The sequence below is a fragment of the Hemiscyllium ocellatum genome, chromosome 1, assembly GCF_020745735.1.
Source record: "Hemiscyllium ocellatum isolate sHemOce1 chromosome 1, sHemOce1.pat.X.cur, whole genome shotgun sequence".
Lineage (NCBI taxonomy): Eukaryota > Metazoa > Chordata > Chondrichthyes > Orectolobiformes > Hemiscylliidae > Hemiscyllium > Hemiscyllium ocellatum.
The window spans coordinates 156,244,971-156,266,902 of record NC_083401.1 but is presented as its reverse complement, the minus strand read 5'-3'; the positions used below and the strand labels follow the sequence as shown (position 1 = coordinate 156,266,902).

Sequence of the window (21,932 nt, the reverse complement as noted above, 5' to 3'; positions counted from 1 at the left end):
CATTCTCATTAGGATATGAGCAGATTAGGAAAGAGTTAAGTTGTAGTGGTTCTGTTCGCCGAGCTGGAAGTTTTTGTTGCAAACGTTTCGTCCCCTGGCTAGGAGACATCATCAGTGCTCTGGAGCCTCCTGCGAAGCGCTTCTTTGATGTTTCTTCTGGCATTTATAGTGGTCTGTCCTTGCCGCTTGCGGGTGTCAGTTTCAGCTGTCCGCTGTAGTGATTGGTATATTGGGTCCAGGTCGATGTGTCTGTTGATGGAATTTGTGGATGAATGCCATGCCTCTAGGAATTCCCTGGCTGTTCTCTGTCTGGCTTGCCCTATGATAGTAGTGTTTTCCCAGTCGAATTCATGTTGCTTGTTGTCTGAGTGTGTGGCTACTAGGGATAGCTGGTTGTGTCGTTTCGTGGACCAGCTATCCCTAGTAGCCACACACTCAGACAACAAGCAACATGAATTCGACTGGGAAAACACTACTATCATAGGGCAAGCCAGACAGAGAACAGCCAGGGAATTCCTAGAGGCATGGCATTCATCCACAAATTCCATCAACAGACACATCGACCTGGACCCAATATACCAACCACTACAGCAGACAGCTGAAACTGACACCCGCAAGCGGCAAGGACAGACCACTATAAATGCCGGAAGAAACATCAAAGAAGCGCTTCGCAGGAGGCTCCAGAGCACTGATGATGTCTCCTAGCCAGGGGACGAAACGTTTGCAACAAAAACTTCCAGCTCGGCGAACAGAACCACTACAACAAGCACCCGAGCTACAAATCTTCGCACAAACTTTGAAAGAGTTAAGTTTTGTGAAACAAGAGGTTGAGCTGAGCATGACTCAGATCAGATAAGAACTTGTAGTTAACAATAAGGTGCTGAAGGCAAGGGTATGGGTTACAAGGTGGAAAAGCATTCATTGTGAAGAGCCATTTAACAATATTGGAAACATTCAGTACGTAAGGTCCGTTTAACAAGGTGAAAAGTATTCATTATGTGAAGCCAGGTAAAAACAAGGACTGCAGTTGCTGAAAACCAGAGTCTAGATTAGAATGGTACTGGAAAAGCACAGCAGGTCAGGCAACATCAGAGGAGCAGGAAAATCGATGTTTTGGGCAAAATCCCTTCATCAGGAATAGAGCACTATTCCCGATTGAAAGGCTTTTGCCCGAAACATCGATTTTCCTGCTCCTCGGATGCTGCCTGACCTGCTGTGCTTTTCCAGCACCATTCTAATCTAGATCATGTGAAGCCAGTTAAGGTTAAGAACATTCATTGTGTAACAACAGGCAGCTTAATCTTTACTGTTGACACTCGCTAATTGTAACGGTCACCCAGTCGATATGTATATTGCCTAATCTGGATGCTCGTCCCTCTAAACTGACTGTATAATTCATTAAGAAAGTGCTGTTTGAGAGAGAAGACCGAGAACTCGTGTCTCTGTGCACATGGGTGATTGTTCTCTCTCCCTCCAGGGCCTGGAATAAAGATAAAGGAGGTAAAGCCATACTGTGTCTCTGAGTGTTTTGTTTCAGCTGAGGGGGAAACTGGACACTAATAGTATCCATGTAAATCTCTATCTTTATTTGGATAGTCACAACTTTGTTGTAACACGGTGACTATTGGGATGGAATCAAAACCAATCATGGATATTTTTGATTTGATGACATTTATTTAATTATATTGAACTGGCCGAATTATATAGCCAGTTTGTTAACTGGTATTCTTTTTTATTGAGGATTGATTTTTAAACTGCCTATCTACACACTGTGTATTTTTGTACCATGCAAGGGCTGTAACAAACACTACATTCGACAAACAGGCAGAAAACTAGCCACCAGGATACATGAACACCAACTAGCCACAAAAAGACATGACCCACACTCTTGGAATATTGCATGCAATTCTGGTCTCCTTCCTATCGGAAAGATGTTGTGAAACTTGAAAGGGTTCAGAAAAGATTTACAAAGATGTTGCCAGGGTTGGACGATTTGAGCTACAGGGAGAGGCTGAACAGGCTGGGGCTGTTTTCCTTGGAGTGTCGGAGGCTGAAGGGTGACCTTATAGAGGTTTACAAAATTATGGGGGGGCATGGATAGGATTGGATAAATAGACAAAGTCTTTTCCCTGGGGTCAGGGAGTCCAGAACTAGAGGGCATAGGTTTAGTTTGAGAGGGGAAACATATGAAAGAGACCTAAGGGACAACTTTTTCACGGAGAAGATGATACGTGTATGGAGTGAGCTGCCAGAATAAGTGGTGGAGGCTGGTACAATTGCAACATTTAAGAGGCATTTGGATGAGTATATGAACAGGAGAAAGTGAGGTCTGCAGATGCTGGAGATCAGAGCTGAAAATATGTTGCTGAAAAAGCGCAGCAGGTCAGGCAGCATTCAGGGAGCAGGAGATTCGACGTTTCGGGCATAAGCCCTTCTTCAGGAAATTCCTGAAGAAGGGCTTATGCCTGAAAAGTCGAATCGCCTGTTCCCTGGATGCTGCCTGACCTACAGCGCATTTTCAGCATGGGTATATGAACAGGCAAGGTTTGGAGGGATATGGGCCGGGTGCTGGCAGGTGGGACTAGATTGGGTTGGGATATCTGGTCGGCATGGACAGGTTGGACTGAAGAGTCTGTTTCCATGCTGTACATCTCTATGATTCTATGATTGGTATCCTCACATACCGATGAGGAAGGACACCCCTTTGACTGGGAAAACCCATCCATCCTAGGACAAGTCAAACAAAGACACGCACAGGAATTCCTAGAAACATGGCATTCCAACCAGAACTCTATCAACAAACATACTGAGTTAGAACCCCATCTACCACCCCCTGAGAAAGGAATAGGAAGTGACTTCACCACAGGAAATAACATCACCACAGGAAATGACATCACCAACCCAAACATATAAATAGAAAGCAGGAATTTTCAGCATTGCTTCTCATGAGGTCCACTGAAGATGTTACCTAGTAAGTTAACGAAACGTCTGGAAATGAACCTTTTCAGCTCAGTAAACAAACCTACCAAAGGTTGAATGTCCTTGACTGTTGAAGTGTTCCCTGACTGGGAGGAAACTCTCCTACCTGGTGACTGTTAACTGGTGTCCATGCATTTGTTGCCGTTGTGTCCTCGTAGTCTCGTTGATATGCCATGTCTCAGGGCATCCTTGCCTGCAAGGTATACAAGTACGCATCATTGGCCGAGTCACGTCATTGCCTACCTCATAGATACAATAGTACATATAGTACAATCCCATCAAAGTGATGACCCCCTTTTCATTTTTCAGTTCCACTCATCTAGCTCCACTAGATTTTAAACATAGCAGACATTAAACTGAGTACTGCCATGATATTTTCCAGAATCGAGAACGCCACTCCTACTCCTCTGTTACCTCCCCTTCTATCCTTCCTATAGCATCTGTACGCGGGAACATCCTGCCACTAGTTGTATCCCTCCCTCTCGTAAGGTAATAGTTATCAGTAAAATCGTTATTATTATAAACCAGAACATAAAGGAATAAAGTTAGAAGTTCAACAATCTTTGAGTCTTTGCTTGTTCTCTGGAGACCTCAACTGTCTGTACTTAATGCAAATACTGAGGGACTGCCCTCACGGCTCACTCTTCCCGCATCCGGCCATGATGCGGTTGCTATGCTGAAGCTGCTGTCTCCTCAGTCTCCTGCCTCCAGAACATTCCCAGGCAGTACCTACTCACATGCCGAGACACTGCAATGCTGAGCTGCGAGATCGCCATGTGCCCCTGAGAGACCGGGCCGAGAGACTGCCATGGGACACTAAGAACCTGCCATGGGTCAGGACAAGAGGATGCCTCGTTGGGTCTGTGCTGAGGATGGGAGTGGAGTAAAGAAAGGGGGGAAAAGTGAGAAAGAGATAGAGCAGATGAGCTTTGGCTGAAGCATCCTACTCCTCCGCCATTTTGTTTGTTACATCTTGTATATTAACTTCTGTACTGGCCTCAACCTTATCTTTTGTTTCTACTGTTTACGGTCCCACACCGTTGTCAGACTAAGTAACTTAGCTATTTGCTACCTCCCAAGTAGTTCTAGCAAATCTTCCAACCAAGATATTTGACCCCCTCCCCAGTTCAGTTGCAGTCTGTCGCTCTTGTAAGGGTCACCTCTTCTGGGTCAACCATGGAAGGATTTTAAATATAGTTCACATTAAACTGAAAACTTATTGTCGGCTAGGAAGGACAGCAGTGATAGATTGAGCTAGGCTTCAAGTAGTAGGGTTATGGATGAACTGAAGTGAATAAAAGTTGGAAGATGGTAGGCCAACCAAGAGAATTGCAACAGTTGGGTCTTGAGGTGACCGTCATAAGTGGGCTGAGGCCGAGATAGAAGCAAATGATATTATCCTGGTGATAGTCAGCCTTTATCATAGAGAGGATTTTGAATTGGTACCTTGGGTTAAATTCAAATGCTGACGTGAACCCAAAAGGATTGCCTGCAAGCAGCATAGAATTGTGTTAAGGCTCCAGAGCTTGTGCTGAAACCCAAAAAGTATGGCTTTTGTCTTTGCAGTGTTTATGTTGTGACATTGCAGCTCAGTCAAGACTGGATGCTAGTCAAAGAAAATGATAACAGAGTTGTAAGAGTCCTGACGAGTGGTGACCATTAGATATAGGAGCAGAATTAGGCTCTTTGGCCCATCAGGTATGATTGCCATCAAAAGTACATAACGTCACACTTTGCCACATTATGTTCCATTTGATTGCATTTCTCAATCCCCTTCTCTCTGTAACCCTTGACCCTGTCCTTTACTAATGAAGAACCTCATCTATCTCTTTTTTTATAAATAGCTCAGTGACTTGGCCTCCACAGCCTTCTGCGGCAGTGAGTTCCCCAGATTAACCACTGTTTAGCTGAAGAAATTCCCCATCATTTCAGTTTCTAAAGAATCTTCCCTTCACTTGGAGACTGTGCCCTTGAGTCCTAAGCTCTCCTACTCGTGGAAGCATCTTCACACCTGTTGAATCCAGACCTCTCAGAACTCAATAGTTTTAGTTGTAGTTATGTCAGTGCAGACTCAATGGGCTAAAGGTCCTTTCTGTTTGGTGTGAATCTAAGGGTCAGTGAGATTTCCCCCCCCCCCCACCAAGTCCGTCCTTCCAGACTCCATCAAGTACAAATCAGAGTCCGCAAGCACTCTTCAAATGGCAAGCCCTTCAGCCTGGGATCATTCTTGTAAACCTCCTCCAGACCCTATCCATTGCCAACATGTTCCTTGCTTCGATATGGGTCCAAAAACTGATAATACAGTATTCCAAATGCAATCTGACCAGAGTCCTGGACAGCTTCAGCAGTATGTGTTTGCTCTTATATTCTAGCCCTCATGTAATGAATGCTAACATTGCATTTGCCCTCCTAACTACCAATCTGTATGTTAATCTTGGGGTCCTTAATGAAGAACTCCCAAGTCCCTTTTGAGCTTCAGATTTCTGAAACCTTTCACCGTCTAGAAAATAGGCTACACGTCTTCTTCTTACAAAAGTACATAACGTCACACTTTGCCACATTTGGTTCCATCAGCCACTTCTTTGCCCACTCTCCTAGCCTGCCCAAGTTGGGGTGACAGCTTGTCATTAAGTCTTTATTGAATTACTGCAATTACAGCTTCATACCACAGAGGGGGCACTTTTGTTTTGGTGATTTCATATTCTATATTGCCCAGACTTGTTTTGTCTGACATACCCTGTAGGGAACTTATTACTTCAAAGATAATCTTATCTGATGTTCATCACCTCAATTTCCATTGTCTACCACCAAGCAGTGACTTACAAGCAGCCATTAATAATTAATCTAGCATTATGCAACTCCCTGGAGAGATTCAATTATTGCTGCACATTGGTTTCCGGTCTCCTGATCGGGGTTGTAACAAAGTAACCAAGTAGTTACAGAATGGTCTCCAAATGAAGACCTTTCCAACAACCTTTCACTTTCTTCATTCTTACATAAAGCAGAACCAACTTGAATTAAATGTAGATATATAGTCAGATGATGCTTCAAATAAAAAGGTAAGTTGTACTTTAGTCAAAGCATTATGATGTGTCTGACATCTACAGGCAGTTGCATCAGTGTCTGCCTGTGTCACTAATTTGCTGCACAGTTCCGTAATTTACCATTCTTTATTCATACAGAATAGGTCAGGCACCCTATCCAATAATAGCTTTCACCTCTCTGAGATTCACAGGCACAATTATCATTAGCAACGTACACTGCTAAGAACCTTCTCTCACTTGGAGCACAGCAGTCCTAATGGATTTGCCTTCCAGACTTCAATCCACTAATCTTCTAAGCAGTATCACCTTGGTTCACTGTTTTCTCAAAGTGAATAAAACTTTCTCCAAACTTTTTGAACAGCTTTCCATGTTATAGATTTCTTTAGCCAGTACCCATGTGGCATGCAAGAGCTCCTTTTACCTTTTTCTGAAAGACAGAAAGAATCTGTCTCTTCTCGAGAGGAATTTTCTTGTCTTTCTCACGAAATTTCTGTACTTGTTTTTGTTTCTGTTTTGTTTGTCTCTGTACCCTGCCTTCAAACTCTCAATCTCCTACTAATGGATTTCCTTTGTGTCTGCAGCTTTCCTGTCTGTTTGGTTACACGCCTTTGATAACATTGCTTCCTTCCTGATGCTATTGCTTGAGGTCAAGGGTCAGCTGGTCATACAGTCTGATGTTCCTTATTCATCAAACTAAAATGAAGAGCAATCAAAAGCCCATGTTATGCAGCGTAGCACTTCCACTCAACACTTGGGGTACTGTTATATTATAAAAATACACTCATTCAGGGAAAAGTCATTCTTTGTTTATAAACATCATGCTATGTAGAATGTACAACATAGAAGCAGGTCCAACAAATCCATGCTGGTGTGCTTTTTTTAACCCTTTGGCTGGACTGCATTAAGAATACTGTTTCCTGCTTTTGTCCACTGGACACTAAAAGTGGCTTTGGAAAAAGTTCAGTGGATGTCCACACAAATAACTCTCATCTTGAACAATTTTTATTCTCCTCAAAAGCTTTTCTTTTTTAAGAGCTGAAGAATGTTGGCTTGTTTGGCAAAGACCCATAGGTGATGTCAGGAAAACTTTGTAATGCATTGCCCGAAATGGTGGTCAAAGCAGATTCAATGCAACTAATTCATAGGACATTGGATGAATAATTTATAGATGTGCATAGAAAGTTCTACAAATTGTTGACTCGGGGACAATGAGCCAAATGCACACCTTCTGTGGCCTATCATTGTGATTACTATCAGCACTACAATAAAGTGGCAGTAGGTGAACTCTGCATTTTCCCAGACATTTTATTGCAATCGGGGGATGACCATTCAGAGTATTAGAATTGACAAACTGTTCCTGTTATCACAACTGTTCCTGTCCTGTGCTTGCTCTCTCACTCGCACAGATGCTGTCTCTCAGATACGCACACTCTCACCCATGCACATACCCTCTCACAGGCTTGTAATCCGTCTGCTTAGGATGCACACATGCTCTCTCACAGTCATGCAGACACTGATATTTGCACTCTCTTCCCCTCCCCAGCATGCATGCATACACATGCTCGCGCTCTCGCCCGCGCTCTCTCCCTCACCCCCTCCCAAGTCTATGGGATTAATTTCTATTCACAGATACATTCTATTTTGTTCAAAAAGCACACAATCTACGGGCAGTTAATTCACGTGACATTTTATAAAATCTTACTTTGGAATAGAACCAGTCTGACTCAAGGTTGGAATGCAGACAGACTCTAACCTTTAGTGCATTGTCTGAGCTGAGATGTCACCTTTTTTAATAAAACCTTAAGTTATCTCAGGAATGTGACTTGAAAGAAGTTTTTGGGTTTACGTATTAATGAATTGAAACCTGCAATCCATTCTAAAAGATGAAAGACTTAACAGCAATTTAGATTTGTTCAATATATACCAGTGAGCCTGACATTGTTGGAGGGAATCCTGAGGGACAGAATGTACATGTATTTCGAAAGACAAGGACTGACTAGGGTGAGTCAACATGGCTTTGTGTGTGGGAAATCATGTCTCACTAACTTGACTGAGTTTTTTGAGGAAGTAACAAAGATGATTGAGGGCAGAGCAGTAGATGTGATCTATATGGACTTCAGTAAGGTGTCGACAAGGTTCCCAATGGGAGACTGGTCAGCAAGGTTAGATCTCTCAGAATACAGGAAGAACTAGCCATTTGGACACACAGCTGGTTCAAAGGTAGAAGACAGAGGGTGGTGACGGAGGATTGTTTTTCGGACTGGAGGCCAGTGACCAGTGGAGTGCCACAAGGATCGTTGCTGGATCCACTGCTTTTTGTCGTTTACATAAATGATTTGGATGCGAGCATAAGAGGTACCGTTAGTAAGTTTGCAGATGACACCAAGATTGAAGGTGTAGTGGACAGCGAAGAGGGTACCTCAGATTACAACAGGATCTGGACCAGATGGGCCAATTGGCTGAGAAGTGGAGTTTAATTCAGAAGACTAAGAGGAGATCTGATTGAGACATATAAGATTATTAAAGGATTGGATACTCTGGAGGCAGGAAACATGTTTCCGTTGATGGATGAGTGCTGAACCAGAGGACCCAGCTTAAAAATACAGGGTGGACCATTTAGGACAGAGATGAGGAGAAACTTCTTCACCCAGAGAGTGATGGCTGTGTGGAATGCTCTGCCCCAGAGGGCAGTGGAGGCCCAGTCTCTGGATTCATTTGAGAAAGAGTTGGATAGAGCTCTCAAAGATAGTGGAATCAAGGGCTATGGAGATAAGGCAGGAAAAGAATACTGATTAAGGATGATCAGCCATGATCATATTGAATGGTGGTGCAGGCTCGAGGGGCAGAATGGTCTACTCCTGCACCTATTGTCTATTATCTGTTGTTTATGTGAGGCATTTGAATGGGTATATGAATAGGAAGGGTTTGGAGGGATATGGGCTGGGTACTGGCAGGTGGAACAAGATCGGGTTGGAGGGAAGAGTCTGTTTCCATACTGTACATCTCTGACTCTATACCATATCGGTTGCAAGAGACTATGACCTGTGCTATAAATTCTGTGTCTTATGATCCTGCTCTACTAGTTACCTGATAAAGGAGTAGCGCTCTGAAAGCTAGTACTTCAAAATACAGAGGAACTTCGATTATCCAACATTCGATTATCAGAATATTGGGAGTGTAGGGAGAGCATGGTGAGCGGCTCTAATGAGAAGGAGGAGGGGTGGTGGCTGCAAGATGGAAAGAGAGGGAGTCTTCAACTTGTGGGTGAGAGAGAGACTGCAAGTTGGGAGAGAGAGGAGGAGTGGCTGTAAGCTAGGCAGTAAACTGATGAAAGTAATATTCAATTAAAAGGGTGCCATGAAAACCTGATGTTACTAAGGTAATGAACTTGCGTTGCGGTGTGGAATCTCAAGCTTAAAGTTACATTAAATTCAAGAGCTACCGTACGGGAGTAGATGTATTGGTTGTTAAATGTAAATGTGAGGGGCAGTAATTTGCATGGTTAACATCCTTAAGCTTTTATATTTGTGATGGAAGCACATTAGTTGTGACCTTGACAGGCTGTGGAAAAGATATTTAGACTAATGACTTTTTGTGCATAGGTGTGTGTGTGTGTGTTTGTCAGTTATTTTGAGTAACCACTTATTGAATTATGTTGACTTGAACCCAGTTAAATACTGTAATGTTTCAAAAGTTAATGTTTTCCATGCATGTTGTGGCTGTATGATGACGGTATGATGATTATGAAAGATAAGGGTGAATTATAGCCATACAGCTGTAAAGCATGGAAACATACCCTTCGGTCCAACTCGTCCATGGCGACCTGATATCTGAAACTAATGTCACATTTTCTGGCACTTAGCCTATATCCCCCTCAACCCTTCTTATTCATATACCCATCCAGTTGCTTTTCAAATGTTGTAATTGTACCAGCCTCCACCATTTCTTCTGGCAGCTCATTCCATACACTCATCACCCTCAGCGTGAAAAAGTTTCCCCTTCAGTCCCTTTTTAGATCTTCCCCCTTTCACCTTAAACCTATACCCTCTGTTTCTGGACTCTCCTATTCCATTTGGACTCTTTCTGGACTCTCCTGCTAGTTACCCTATTCATGCCCCTCATGATTTTATAAACCTCTATAAGGTCACCCCTCAGCCTCGATTGCTCCAGGGAAAACAGCGCCAGCCTATTCAGCCTGACCCTATAGCTTAAACCCTCCAACTCTGGACAGCAGCCTTGTAAACCTTTTCTGAACCCTTTAATGTTTCACAACATCCTTCCTATAGGAGGGAGACCTGTATTGTACACAATATCCCAGCAGTGGCCTGACCAATGTCCTGTAGAGCCACAACATGACCGCCCACCTCGTGTACTCAATGCTGTGACCAATAAAAGAAAGCATACCTTCACTATCCTATCTACCTGCAACTCCACTTTCAATGAACTGTGAACCTGCACTCCAAGGTCTCTCTGTTTAGCAACACTTCCCAGGACCTTACCATTAAGTGCATAAGATCTGCCCTGATTTGCCTTTCCAAAATGCAGCACCTCGCATTTATCTAAATTATACTCCATCTGCCACTCCTCAGTCTATTGGTCCATCTGTTCAAGATCCCATTGTCATCTTAGGTAACCTTCTTTGCTGTCCACTACACCACCAAATTTGGTGTCATTTGAAAACTTATTAACTATACCTCCTATGTTCACACCCAAATCATTCATATAAATGATGAAAAGCAGTGGACCCAGCAGTGATCCTTGTGGCACAGTACTGGTCACAGGTGTCCAGTCTGAAAATTAACCCTTCATCACCAACCTCTGTCTTCAACTTTCAAGCCAGTTCTATATCCAAATGGCTAGTTCTCCCTGTATTCCATCTAATTTAACCTTGCTAACCAGTCTACAATGAGGTATCTTGTTGAATGCCTTACTGAAGTCCATATAGATCACCACTCTGGCCTCATTAACCCTCTTTGTTACTTCTTCAAGGAACTCAATCAAGTTAGTGAGAAATGATTTCCCATACACAAAGCCATGTTGACTATCCCTAATCAGTCCTTGCCTGTCCAAACACAAAATCCTGTCCCTCCGGATTCTCTCCAACAACTTGTCCACCACCAATGTCAGGCTCACTGATCTGTAGTTCACTGGCTTGTCCTTACCACCGTTCTTGAATAGTGGCACCACATTAACCAACCTCCAGTCTTCTGGCACTTCACCTGATACTATCGATGATACAAATATATCAGCAATGGGCCCACCAATCACTCCCCTAGCTTGCCACAGAGATCTAGGATATACCTGATCAGGCCCTGGGAATTTATCCACCTTTATACGTTTTAAGGTATCTAGCACCACCACCTCTGAACATTTTTCAAGATGTCGCCATCTATTTCCCCACATTGTATGTCTTCCTTGTCCTTTTTCACGAAAAATACTCGTTTGCACACTGATGCAAAATACTCGTTTAGTATCTCCTCCCATTTCCTGCAGTTTCACATACTGGCTGCTTGATGATCTTGGGGGGGGGGGGGGGCCTCTATTCTCTCCTTATTTACCATTTTGTTTTTAATGTTTCTATAAACTCCCTTTGGATTCTTCTTAACCCTATTTGCCAAAGCCCCCCGATGTCACCTTTTTGCCTTCCTGATTGTCCTTTTAACTAAACTCTTACTGCCTTTATACTCTCTGAAAGATTCACTCGATCTCTGCTGTGTATACTTGACACATGTTTCCTTTTTCTTGACCAAAACCTCAGTTTATTTAGTCATCCGTTGTTCCCTCCACCCACTAGCCTGGCCTTTCACCGTAACAGGAGCCTACTGTCCCTGGATTCTCGTTATCTCCATTTTGAAGGCTTCTTATTTTCTAGCTGTCCCTTGACCTGTGAACATCTGCCCCACCCAATTAACTTTTGAAAGTTCTTGCCTAATACCGTCAAAATCGACCTTCCTCCAATTTAGAACTTTTCTTCTAATTCTGTGATTCCAAATACTTCATATATCAATACAAATACAGACGGTAATGTTATTACTTGACCTAATAAAGGCATTGGTGAGAATGAAATATGTAGTTCATACAGATCAAATGTAGCAAAGACCTTTTTAAAGAAAGCAAACCATGCGTGGGGAGATTTATTTTGACCAGCAATTGTTGTTAATTCTAGATATGCAAGAAACACTTAACTTTTTTTTAATAAAATAAAATTTTAACAATAAATTGCTCCCACACACTTGATCAAGGTATGTTAGGACATCACCTGATCTAATATCTCCTTGTATGGTCCAGTGCTACATTAAGAACTGGACCCCTTGCTCTACCATGTAATAAGATTGTGATGTGGACATGCCAGCCTTGGGCTGGGGTGGACAAAGTCAAAAGTCTCATGACACTAGGTTATAGTCCAACAGGTTTATTTGATCTCTCAAACTTTTGGAGCACTGACCCTGATGAATGGGCAGTGCTCCAAAAGTTTGTGATTTCAAATAAACCTGTTGGACTATAACCTGGTGTCATGTAACTTTTGACCATGTAATCAGACCGTGACTGATCTGACTATTCTGGATTCTAACCGAGCCTGGATAACCTTTTGACCATCTTGCTTAAAGAGCTTATCTACCCCTGCTTTAAAAAAAAGTGTGAGGGTGAGCGATCCAATGACCCATGACCTGCTGAGGAAAAAAAACTTTCATCTCTGTCTTAAATAGATGACCCCTTATTTTGGCATGTCCTCCCCACTTTTAGATCCTCACAAAAGAGGAAATGTCCTTTCTACATCCACCCATTGTTGAGTGTGTGAATTTACTGTGGAGCATCCTTGGTGCTGAGCATGTTGTGAACTGGATGTTTAGTGAGGTGATCACACCACAGGTGAAGGCTGAACAGGCATTAAGGTAATGTGTGACCACCAGGCAGAGTTCCCTCTTTCTGACATATCTTTTTTGCATATTGCTGGGGAGATGACTGTGCAGTGGAAAGCCAAGGAAGCCAACCTCATGACACTGTAGGTAGATCTGCTGCCAAAGAGGGAAAGAAGAAGAATGACAGGGTTGTAGTAGTACAGGATTCAGTTGTGAGATGAGCATTTCTGTGACTGCAAAAGAAACTCCTTGATGGTATGTTGACTCCCTGCTACCAGTGTCACGGATGTTACTGGAAAAGCACAGCCGCTCAGGCAACATTGGAGGAGCAGGAGAATCGAATTATGACCAAAATGTCGTTTCTCCTGCTCCTTGGATGATGGCTGACCTGCTGTGCCTTTCCAGCACCACGCTTCAACTCTGATCTCCAACATCTGCAGTCCTCACTCTCTCCTCAGGCATGTTACTGAATGGCTGCAGGACATTCTGAAGGAGGATTGCAAAAAGATCATGGTACATATTGGTACTAGTGACATAGGTGCAAAAAGGGATGAGGTTCTGTAAGCAGAATTTAGGTGGCTTAAAGTATTGTGGTTGGAATGAAGTCAACCAGGTGGACACCACTGAATATGATTTCCTTGACTGGTACTATTAGACTGGTCCTCCTGACAGATAAGAACAGGAGTGTTGGGGGTTCTACTCCCTCTCAGAGCCAGCTTTGAACTAGCTGGGTCAGTGTCATATGTTATTCACACATATATAAAGGGTGACTTGGTAACAGGATACCACCCTTTGTGGAGTTATTCTGAAAAGGCTTTCAGTTAGCTTATTTGGCTGGATGGCTGGTTTATGGTAAAGAGTAATGCTGGCAGTATTGGTTCAGTTCCTGCACCAACGGAGGTCTCTTCTTCTCAGTCTCTTCCCTTACCAAAGGTGTGGTGACCATCGGGTTAGACCACCACCAGTTATCTCTCTAGTGAGAGGCAACCCTATGGTAGTTCAATTGTGACTTTACTTTAGGGAGCTAGGAAGTATATTTAGAAAGAGGACCATTAAAATAGTAATCCCTGGATTACTTCTGGTGCTACGTGCGAGTGAGTGTCGGGATACGTTAGACCAGATGAATGTATAGCTGGAGAGATGTTGCAGGAAGCAGGGCTTGAGATTTTTGGGACGTTGGGACTGAAAAGACATTTAACGTTTTTGTGGATGGTGGGATCTGCACAAGGTGGGCAGGTTGCATTTGAACCGGAATGGGACCAGCATCCTTGCAGCGGCGTTTGCTAGTGCTGTTGGGGAGGTTTTAAATTAGTTTGGCAGGGGGCTGAGATCAAGAAAAAAGGGATCACCATGGCCAAATTTGGAAGAGACGAAGTGAGTAGTAAAGCATTGAAATCATAGGCCAGTTAAGGCACTTGGAAATTGAGCATGGTTGGATGGTATCTGTAAAGAGCTCAACAAACAAGGCAGATGAGTTTAGAGCACAAATTAAAGCAAGGAGCTATGATGTCATTACTGTCACGGAAACATGGTTGAGAGATGGACAAATTGGCACCTAAATATTCTAGGATATAGGTTCTTCAGGTGAGGTAAGGAAGGGTGAAGAAGAGCGAAGTGTCATAATATTGATCAGGAAATCAATTAGTCATTAGGAGGGATGACCTCTTATTCGAATGAGAGACAAGAAGACTGTAGATGTAGCAATCCAAAGGAGACAAATAGCAGGCTGGAAGAACACAGCAAACCAGGCAGCATCAGACAGTAGAGAAGTCGATTTTGTTTGGATTGAGAACCTTAGTCACTGTCTGATGAAGAGTCTTGACTTGAAATGTCGACTTCTCCACCTCCTGATGCTGCCTGGCTTGCTGTGTTCTTTCAGCCTCCTGCTTGTCTACTTATGTTATTCTAATGAAGTCACATGAGTAGAACTTAAAAGCCAAGAAAGGAATGGTCATGCTGCTGGTAGAGTACCGTAAGCCACAAATACTGAGAGAAATGGAGCAGATATGTAGCAAATTTCTAAGAAGGGGAGGATTGGAGAGATCTGAAGCCAGGCAAGTGGTTAAGTATCACCTATTTTAATAAGATCAGGTATGATTTGGCCAGAGAGGACTGGGAGCAAATACCTTTAGTATATATGTCAGACCAAAGGAAATGAAATAGGGAGCAGACAGGGCCATGGGTTCCAATAATACTAAATGTGGGGAACAACAAATCCAGTGTATCTTGGGCAGTGAAGGATATGGGGTTGGATAAAGAGAAAAATGTGAGGTTTTTTGGCAAATGCCAAGGGCTGAAAGCAGCAGAATCCCAAGAGGAATAAAGAATGTGAAGTAAAGGGGAACATTAAAAAGACCTCAGTAGAGTCAAGAGGTGACATGACAGGATAATGGCAGGTGAAAAATGTGGAATCCAAAGTTATTTTGTAACTATGTTGGGGTAAAAGGATCCCTTGGGAAACAGTGGGGTCTATTTAAGGACCACTGGTAATCTGTGCATGGAGCTAGGAGACCTAACAGTGGTCTAAATGAATACTTTGTTTCAGTGTCGACTAGTGAGGGCAATGTGGGTACAGAAATCAGGGAGAACAATTGTGATATAGCTTCAGGGGTAGGTGGGTCCTGGACAAACTGGGTTGTTCCTGAACTGGAATGAGTCCAGAATCTTGCTGAGAGGTTTGCTTGTGTTGTTGGGGAGGTTTTGAACTGATTTGACAGGGGCATAGGGCATAGATTAGATGCAAGGTTGGGGTCAAAGTGTCATTAGATATGGAAGGAATTCTCGAACAATCCAATGGGTAGAGAAGACGGTGTCTGGGGAATGTTATCTATTTTAATGAAAGTAGGTTGATTAGTAAGGTGGATAAACTTGGAGCATTGATCAGCATATAGGAGTATGATATTTTTGCAATCACCTGAGACATGGTTGAAATAAGGGCAGGACTGACAGCTCAACATGCTATGGTATACAAATTTCAGGTGCATGTTGTAAGAGAGGTGGGGCATTGCATTATCAATGAAGGAAACCATCATTGCAGTAATGAGGGAAGATGTCTAGAAGGGTCTTCAAATGAGACCATCTGGGTAAGAGCTTAGAAATAAAAAGAGGGCAATTGATGTTAGTTGTATTATAATACAAACCTTCCATCTGTCAGAAGGACAGGTATATAGGCAAATCGCAGAAAGGTGTGACAGAAACAGGTTTACAGTTGTAGGGCATTCGACTTTGCGAACGTTATTTGGGATCACCTTAGTGTGCAATGATTAGATAGGATGGAATTTTAAAAATGCATCCAGGAGAGCTTTTTGTACCAGTATGTCGATAGTCCTGCTTGAGATGGGACCATAATAGACCTAATCCGAGCAAATGAAGCTGGTCAAGTGATTAAAATTTCAGTGGGCGAATATTTTGCGGATACTCACCATGACTCTTAAGTTTCAAAGTAATTACAGAAAGAGGTAAGGATAATTTCTGCACTGAGTGTCTAAACTGGGGGAGGCTGACTTCAAGATTATTAACAAGGATCTGGTAAAAATAGAGTGGGAGTGGTTACTTGCAAGTAAGTCTATACTTGGTGAATAGGTATCTTTTAAAGTTATATAGTGAGAACTTGAAGCCACTGTATTCCTCGAAGTGTAAAGGCAAGGACAGCAAATCAAGGGAATCCTGAGCTTGAGTGAGATTAAAGGAAAAAGAAGGAAGCATATCTCTGGTTCAGTGCATTGAAAACAACAGAAGGAAGTCGTGATGAAGCATTAACCCAAAACATCGACTCTCTTGCTCCTCAGATGCTACCTGACCTGCTGTGCTTTTTCCAGCACCACACTTTATTGACTGTAACCTCTCCAGCATCTGCAGTCCTCACTATCTCCTAGGGGAGTCACTTCAAAAAGTATCGAGAGTAGAGGTTGCTTAAAGAGATAAGGGCATAGAGGGGCCACAGAATATCTTTGACAGATAGGATCAAGAAAAGCCCCAAAGCTTTTTCCAAATATATTAGGAGTGAGAGAATTACCAGGCAAAATATGGGACCTATTAGAGACCAAAAGGCCAACCTATGTGTGGACCTTAGAGGAGATTTAATTTCGGATGGTGAAGTTCTAGAACATGTTAACATTAATGAGGAGTTATTTGATGTTTCAGTGGACATAAAGTGCACAAATCCCCAGCCTGATGAGATATATCCCAGTCTGCTCTGGGAGGCAGGGCGGGATAATTCTTGGGCATTGGAGGAGACATTTAATGCTTCGCTGACCACAGGTGACCGAAGGATAGCTAATATGGTTCCTTTGTTCCAGAAAGGGAGTAGGATGGGCCAGGTAATTCTAGACCATTAAGTCTGTCAGGCATGGTATGGAAATTATTAGAAAAATTTCTGAGGGACAGGATTAATCAACACTTGGAAAGGCAAGGATTAATCAAAAATATTCAGCATGCAATTGTTTCAGGTAAGTCCTGTTTGATTGTAATTGATTTTTTAAAAAAGGTCACTAAATATAAAATGAGGGTAGTACAATTGTCATGTGCACATGGACTTTGGTAAGGCCTTTGACAAGTTTGGGTCAAAAGGTAAGTGCCCATGGCTTCCAAAGCAAATTAGCAAACTGGATCCACAACTGGTTTACAAACAGGAGGAAAAGGTGATGGTGGAGGGATGTTTTGTGATTTAGAACCATGTGACCAGCGGTTGGTGATAGAACCCTTACTGTTTCTTATGTAAATAATAACTTGGATGTGAGTGTACCAAGCGTAATTAGGCAGAGTGCCTGAAGGGCACTCCACCCTTCAGGCACTTTGCCTATATTCCTGATGAAGGGCTTTTGCTCAAAACGTCGATTTTCCTGCTCCTCGGATGCTGCCTGAACTGCTGTTCTTTTCCAGCACCACTCTACTCCAGAATCTGGTTCACAGCATCTGCAGTCATTGTTTTTACTTACCAAGTACAATTAGTAAGATTGCAGAATGCAAGATAATGATGGTGTTGATTGTGAGGAGGATGGCATCAGGTTGAAATCTGATATTGACCACCTGATAAATTGGGTAGAGCAATGGCGGATAGAATTCAATCTTGACAAGTGCAAGATGATGCATTTTGGGAGATCTAATAATGGACGGATATGTACAATGGTAGGATCCTAGGAAATACTGGGGAACAAGGGACCTCGGTGTGCAAGTCTATAGATCCCCGAAGGTGTCAGTGCAAGTAGACATGGTGATGAAGAAGGCATACAGGATACTTGCCTTCATTGGCCAGGGTGTAGAATGTAGAAGCAAGGAATCTTGTTACAACTTTGTAAAACATTGGTTAGGCCACAGCTGGAACACTATTTGCAGTTCTGGTTGCCACACTGTCTGAGGACATGGTTGTACAGGATAGAATGCACAAGAGATTCACATAGCCTACAATGAAAGTCTCAGTTATGAAGAGAAACTGGATAGGCTGGGATATCCTTGGAACAGCGGAGGCTGAGGGGCTGTATGATTTGAGGTATACGGCTTTGAGATGCACAGACAGAATGGATTGTGAAAATCTTTTCCCAAAGGCAGATGTGCCTAAGGGCAGAGAACATAAGTTTAACGTGAGGAGTAAGTAGTTTAAAGGAAAAATGAAGCTTTTTTTTTCATCCAGAAGGTGGTGGAAATGTAGAGTGAGCTGTCTGAGAAGACTTAAGAGGCATCTAGATGAGTACTTAAAATGCCAGGACATAGTACAGATAAATATAATTAGTGTAGTTTGATGTTTGTTGATTTGCATGGATATGGTTGTCCAAACGGCTTGTTTCTATGCTGTTTGACTCTGTGACAATTAAAGAAATTAGCATAGCAAGGAGGCTGCAAGTAGATTGGCAAATTTGAAAGTCGATAAATCTCTAGGGCAAGATGAAATGTATCCATGAGAGGTGCTGGAGAACTGAAGGGGAACAAATATAGAGAGAGGAAGGAAGGGACAAACTAGGAAACTCCAGGCCAGTCAGTTTCTCCTCAAAGGTGGAGAAACCATTTAAAACAAATCTCAGTCACTGAATTAATTTGAACTTGGAAAGGCAGAGATTTGGACCAGTCACCATGGCTATGTTAAAAGGGTGTCATGTCTGCCCAAACTTGATTGAACTTTTCAAAGAGGTGACCAGGTATTTAGATGAGAGCTATATATTTGATGTAATCTACTTGGAGTTAAGCAAAGGCTGTTGATGTTGTCCTGCATGGGAGACTGATTGCAAAGGTAACTATCCATGGGATTCAAGGAAATCTAGCATTTGGATCCATGATTGACTGAGTGACAGTAAGTACAGGGTAGTTTTTGAGGTGCGTTTTTGTGACTGGAACCCTGTGCCCAATGGGGTTCAGTAGGGATTGGTGATGGGGCTCACGTCGTTTACAATTATATATAAGCAATTTAGACTTGAAAGTAGGAAGGTTGGTAAGTACATTTGCAGATGATATGAAAATTGAAAGGGTGGTCAGTAGTGAGGAGGATACTCTCCATTTATAGGAGAATATAAATGAGCTGGTCAGATGAATTAATCAGGGACAAATTGAATTCAATCCAGATAAGTGTGAGATGATGCACTTGGGCCGGACAAACAAGGTAAGGGAATACATGGTGAATGTAGAACTCTGGGTCAGAAGGACCTTGGTGTACTTGTCCACAGGTCCCTGAGGATAGAAGGTCAGATAAAATGTTTAAGAAAACACAGAGGATACTTGCCATTATTAGCCGAGGCGTAAAATCTAAGAGTAGAGAGGTGATTTTGGAACTGTATAAAATGCTGTTCAGGTCACAGTTAGATAATCGTGTGCAATTTTGGTGACCACATTATAGGAGGCATGTGATTACACTGGAGAGGGTGCAGAGGAGATTTACCAGGATGATGCCTGGCTGGATAATTTAGTATTGAAGAGAGGTCAGATAGACTGCAAATGTTTTTCTTGGAGCAGAGGAGACTGAAGGGGCATAATTGAGATGTGTAAAACGATGAAGGACATAGATTAAGCAGGAAGGAACACTTCCTCTTGGAGGGACATAGATTTAAGATAAAGGACAGGAGGTTTAGAGGAGATGTGAGGACAAATGTTTTTATCCAAAGGATGGTGGGAAATTGGAACTTACTGTTGAAGCAGAAACCTTCAATTACGTTTAAGGAGTATTTAGATCTGCACTTTCGATGCTCAGGCATACACAGTTATTGACCAAGTGGTTTCAAATGAGATTAGAATAGTTAGGTGCCTGTTTCGACAGGTATGGACTTAATGGGCTGAAGGGTCTTTTTCTTTCCTTTGGACATTGGACATTGATGACTGTAACACAACAACTAATTCCCTCAGAATCTCAAAGGTCCACAATGGTTGACCATTTCTATTTGTTTTGATACTTCCTGACAAAATTAACTATTCTGTATTCTGCCTAAAGACTAAAGTAATGGAAAGGTACAAGAGAAACTTGCAGAGAGGACTTTAACATCTTTGACATACAATTGTAAATATTAGTTTCTGAATAACATTGAAGCAAAATGTGCCACTGGTATGATGACATATAAGGAAGCTGTCTGTGAAAACTGTGCAACACTAATTATTATGTGTTTACTTTGCAACCAACAGTGATTCAAGCAACCTAACATACCAAATACTTGAATTATATTGCATTTGTCTCCTTTCTATATCAGGATTTGCCCAAAGTCGAAGAAGTAAATATTGTTCTTCCTGAAGAAGTAAAAAAGGAGCCCATTGGGATTGTCTCCAGTATCATTGACCAATTGGGTATGTAAAGCGAAAATCGCTAAACTGGAACAGCATGTAATTCTTCACAGTGATGCATAATATGCCATTTAGTTTTCTTTAGATGACTTTTCCATTTAACAGTCAACCTCGTCTAACAGTCACCAAGCAGCCTGCCTTTTCTTTTGCCCAGTAAACAGTGCAAAGACTTTCTTCCTCTTTCAGGGATCAGTGAAATCTAGTCTGAGCAAATAAGTGTTCAATCGGTACTTTTTAAAGTGGGGAAAGCAAAGATTAGCAAAAATAAAGTTAATTTCTCTCCACTGTTCCCACTGCAGCCTCTGATAACGTTCTACCCTTCATAACTTGGGTTTATCTGTGGAAGTTTTAATTACCACTAAGAAGTCACCAGCATTATGGCACTGCCATTGTCATCATCTATCGATAATTTATCATCAAGTGAAATGGAGACCAGCCACTGCATCCATCCATCTGGGCTAAGGTCTTCTCTTCTCTTTCTCTCTGGCTGTATTATTATCATCTGCTCTCACTCTCAGCCTCTCTCTCCATACATTGATCTCACTATCAAACTACTAATGGAATCCAATTGTACCTGCTTTTTTTCCTGATGTTCAGCATTATGTAGCAAGTCTGATCTCTCAACTGTTGTTGATTCTTCCTTGCAGCTTCAGCAATGTTTCTGCAATCAGAGCTAATTCGTTGTTTAACATTCATTTCTATGCTTCCATTTGCTGCTATAATTTTCTCCAAGTCTTCCCCTACAATCTTTTACACATTTACTCTGGTCCCCTTTGCTCTACTAATATTCATACCCCCTTTTTTAAAAATTCTTTTTGGTTGCTTTTCTGTCATCCTACAGACACTCAGTCACGTTCTCAACATCCCCAGTGTATCGCTCAATGTCATCTGCAGACATTATTGAGCATGGCACTTTCTGTCTCACTTGCTAAGATCAGATGTCTGTGACAGTCAGGAAGACAATGAGGGCTTGGTGCAGTCCAACTTTGAAACTTTCCTCATGCTGTTACTACTTGGCTGTAACTCCCTTTATATATGCTGTAATAATCATTCATATGTCTCGCAGACTGCACACATTCTACCACATCAGGCACCCTTTCTGGCCTACTGGTCATACGCCTTCTCCAGATCAATGAATACAGTCTCCATGATGTGTTTAGCTTTCCTGATATTTCTGCATTATTTGTCACAATAATAATGCTGTTTTAAAAGTGATAGGTAGCACAAAGTACAAAAAGTTAATTTGCTTCAACTTTTTTTTTCAGTTTTATTTGTGTATTGTGAGATTAAATAC

At 42.2% G+C, this 21,932-nt stretch overlaps 1 protein-coding gene and 1 long non-coding RNA gene across 6 annotated transcripts in view; one reads left to right on the top strand and one right to left on the bottom strand.

The window, feature by feature from the left end:
* Nucleotides 1-6,544, bottom strand: part of LOC132816981 (uncharacterized) — an 81,891-nt gene extending 75,347 nt beyond the window's left edge. The window contains exons 1-2 of the long non-coding RNA XR_009644831.1: nucleotides 6,445-6,544; nucleotides 3,086-3,172 (exon numbers count right to left, since the gene is read on the bottom strand). This is a non-coding gene — a long non-coding RNA (uncharacterized LOC132816981). The remainder of the gene's footprint in view (nucleotides 1-3,085; nucleotides 3,173-6,444) is intronic.
* naf1 (nuclear assembly factor 1 homolog (S. cerevisiae)) overlaps nucleotides 1-21,932 on the top strand; it is a 231,342-nt gene that overhangs the window by 83,135 nt on the left and 126,275 nt on the right. For all 5 annotated transcript variants that reach the window (XM_060826986.1, XM_060826978.1, XM_060826970.1 and 2 more), the window contains exon 4: nucleotides 20,548-20,641. In XM_060826986.1, the coding sequence (XP_060682969.1) occupies nucleotides 20,548-20,641 (94 nt within the window). The remainder of the gene's footprint in view (nucleotides 1-20,547; nucleotides 20,642-21,932) is intronic.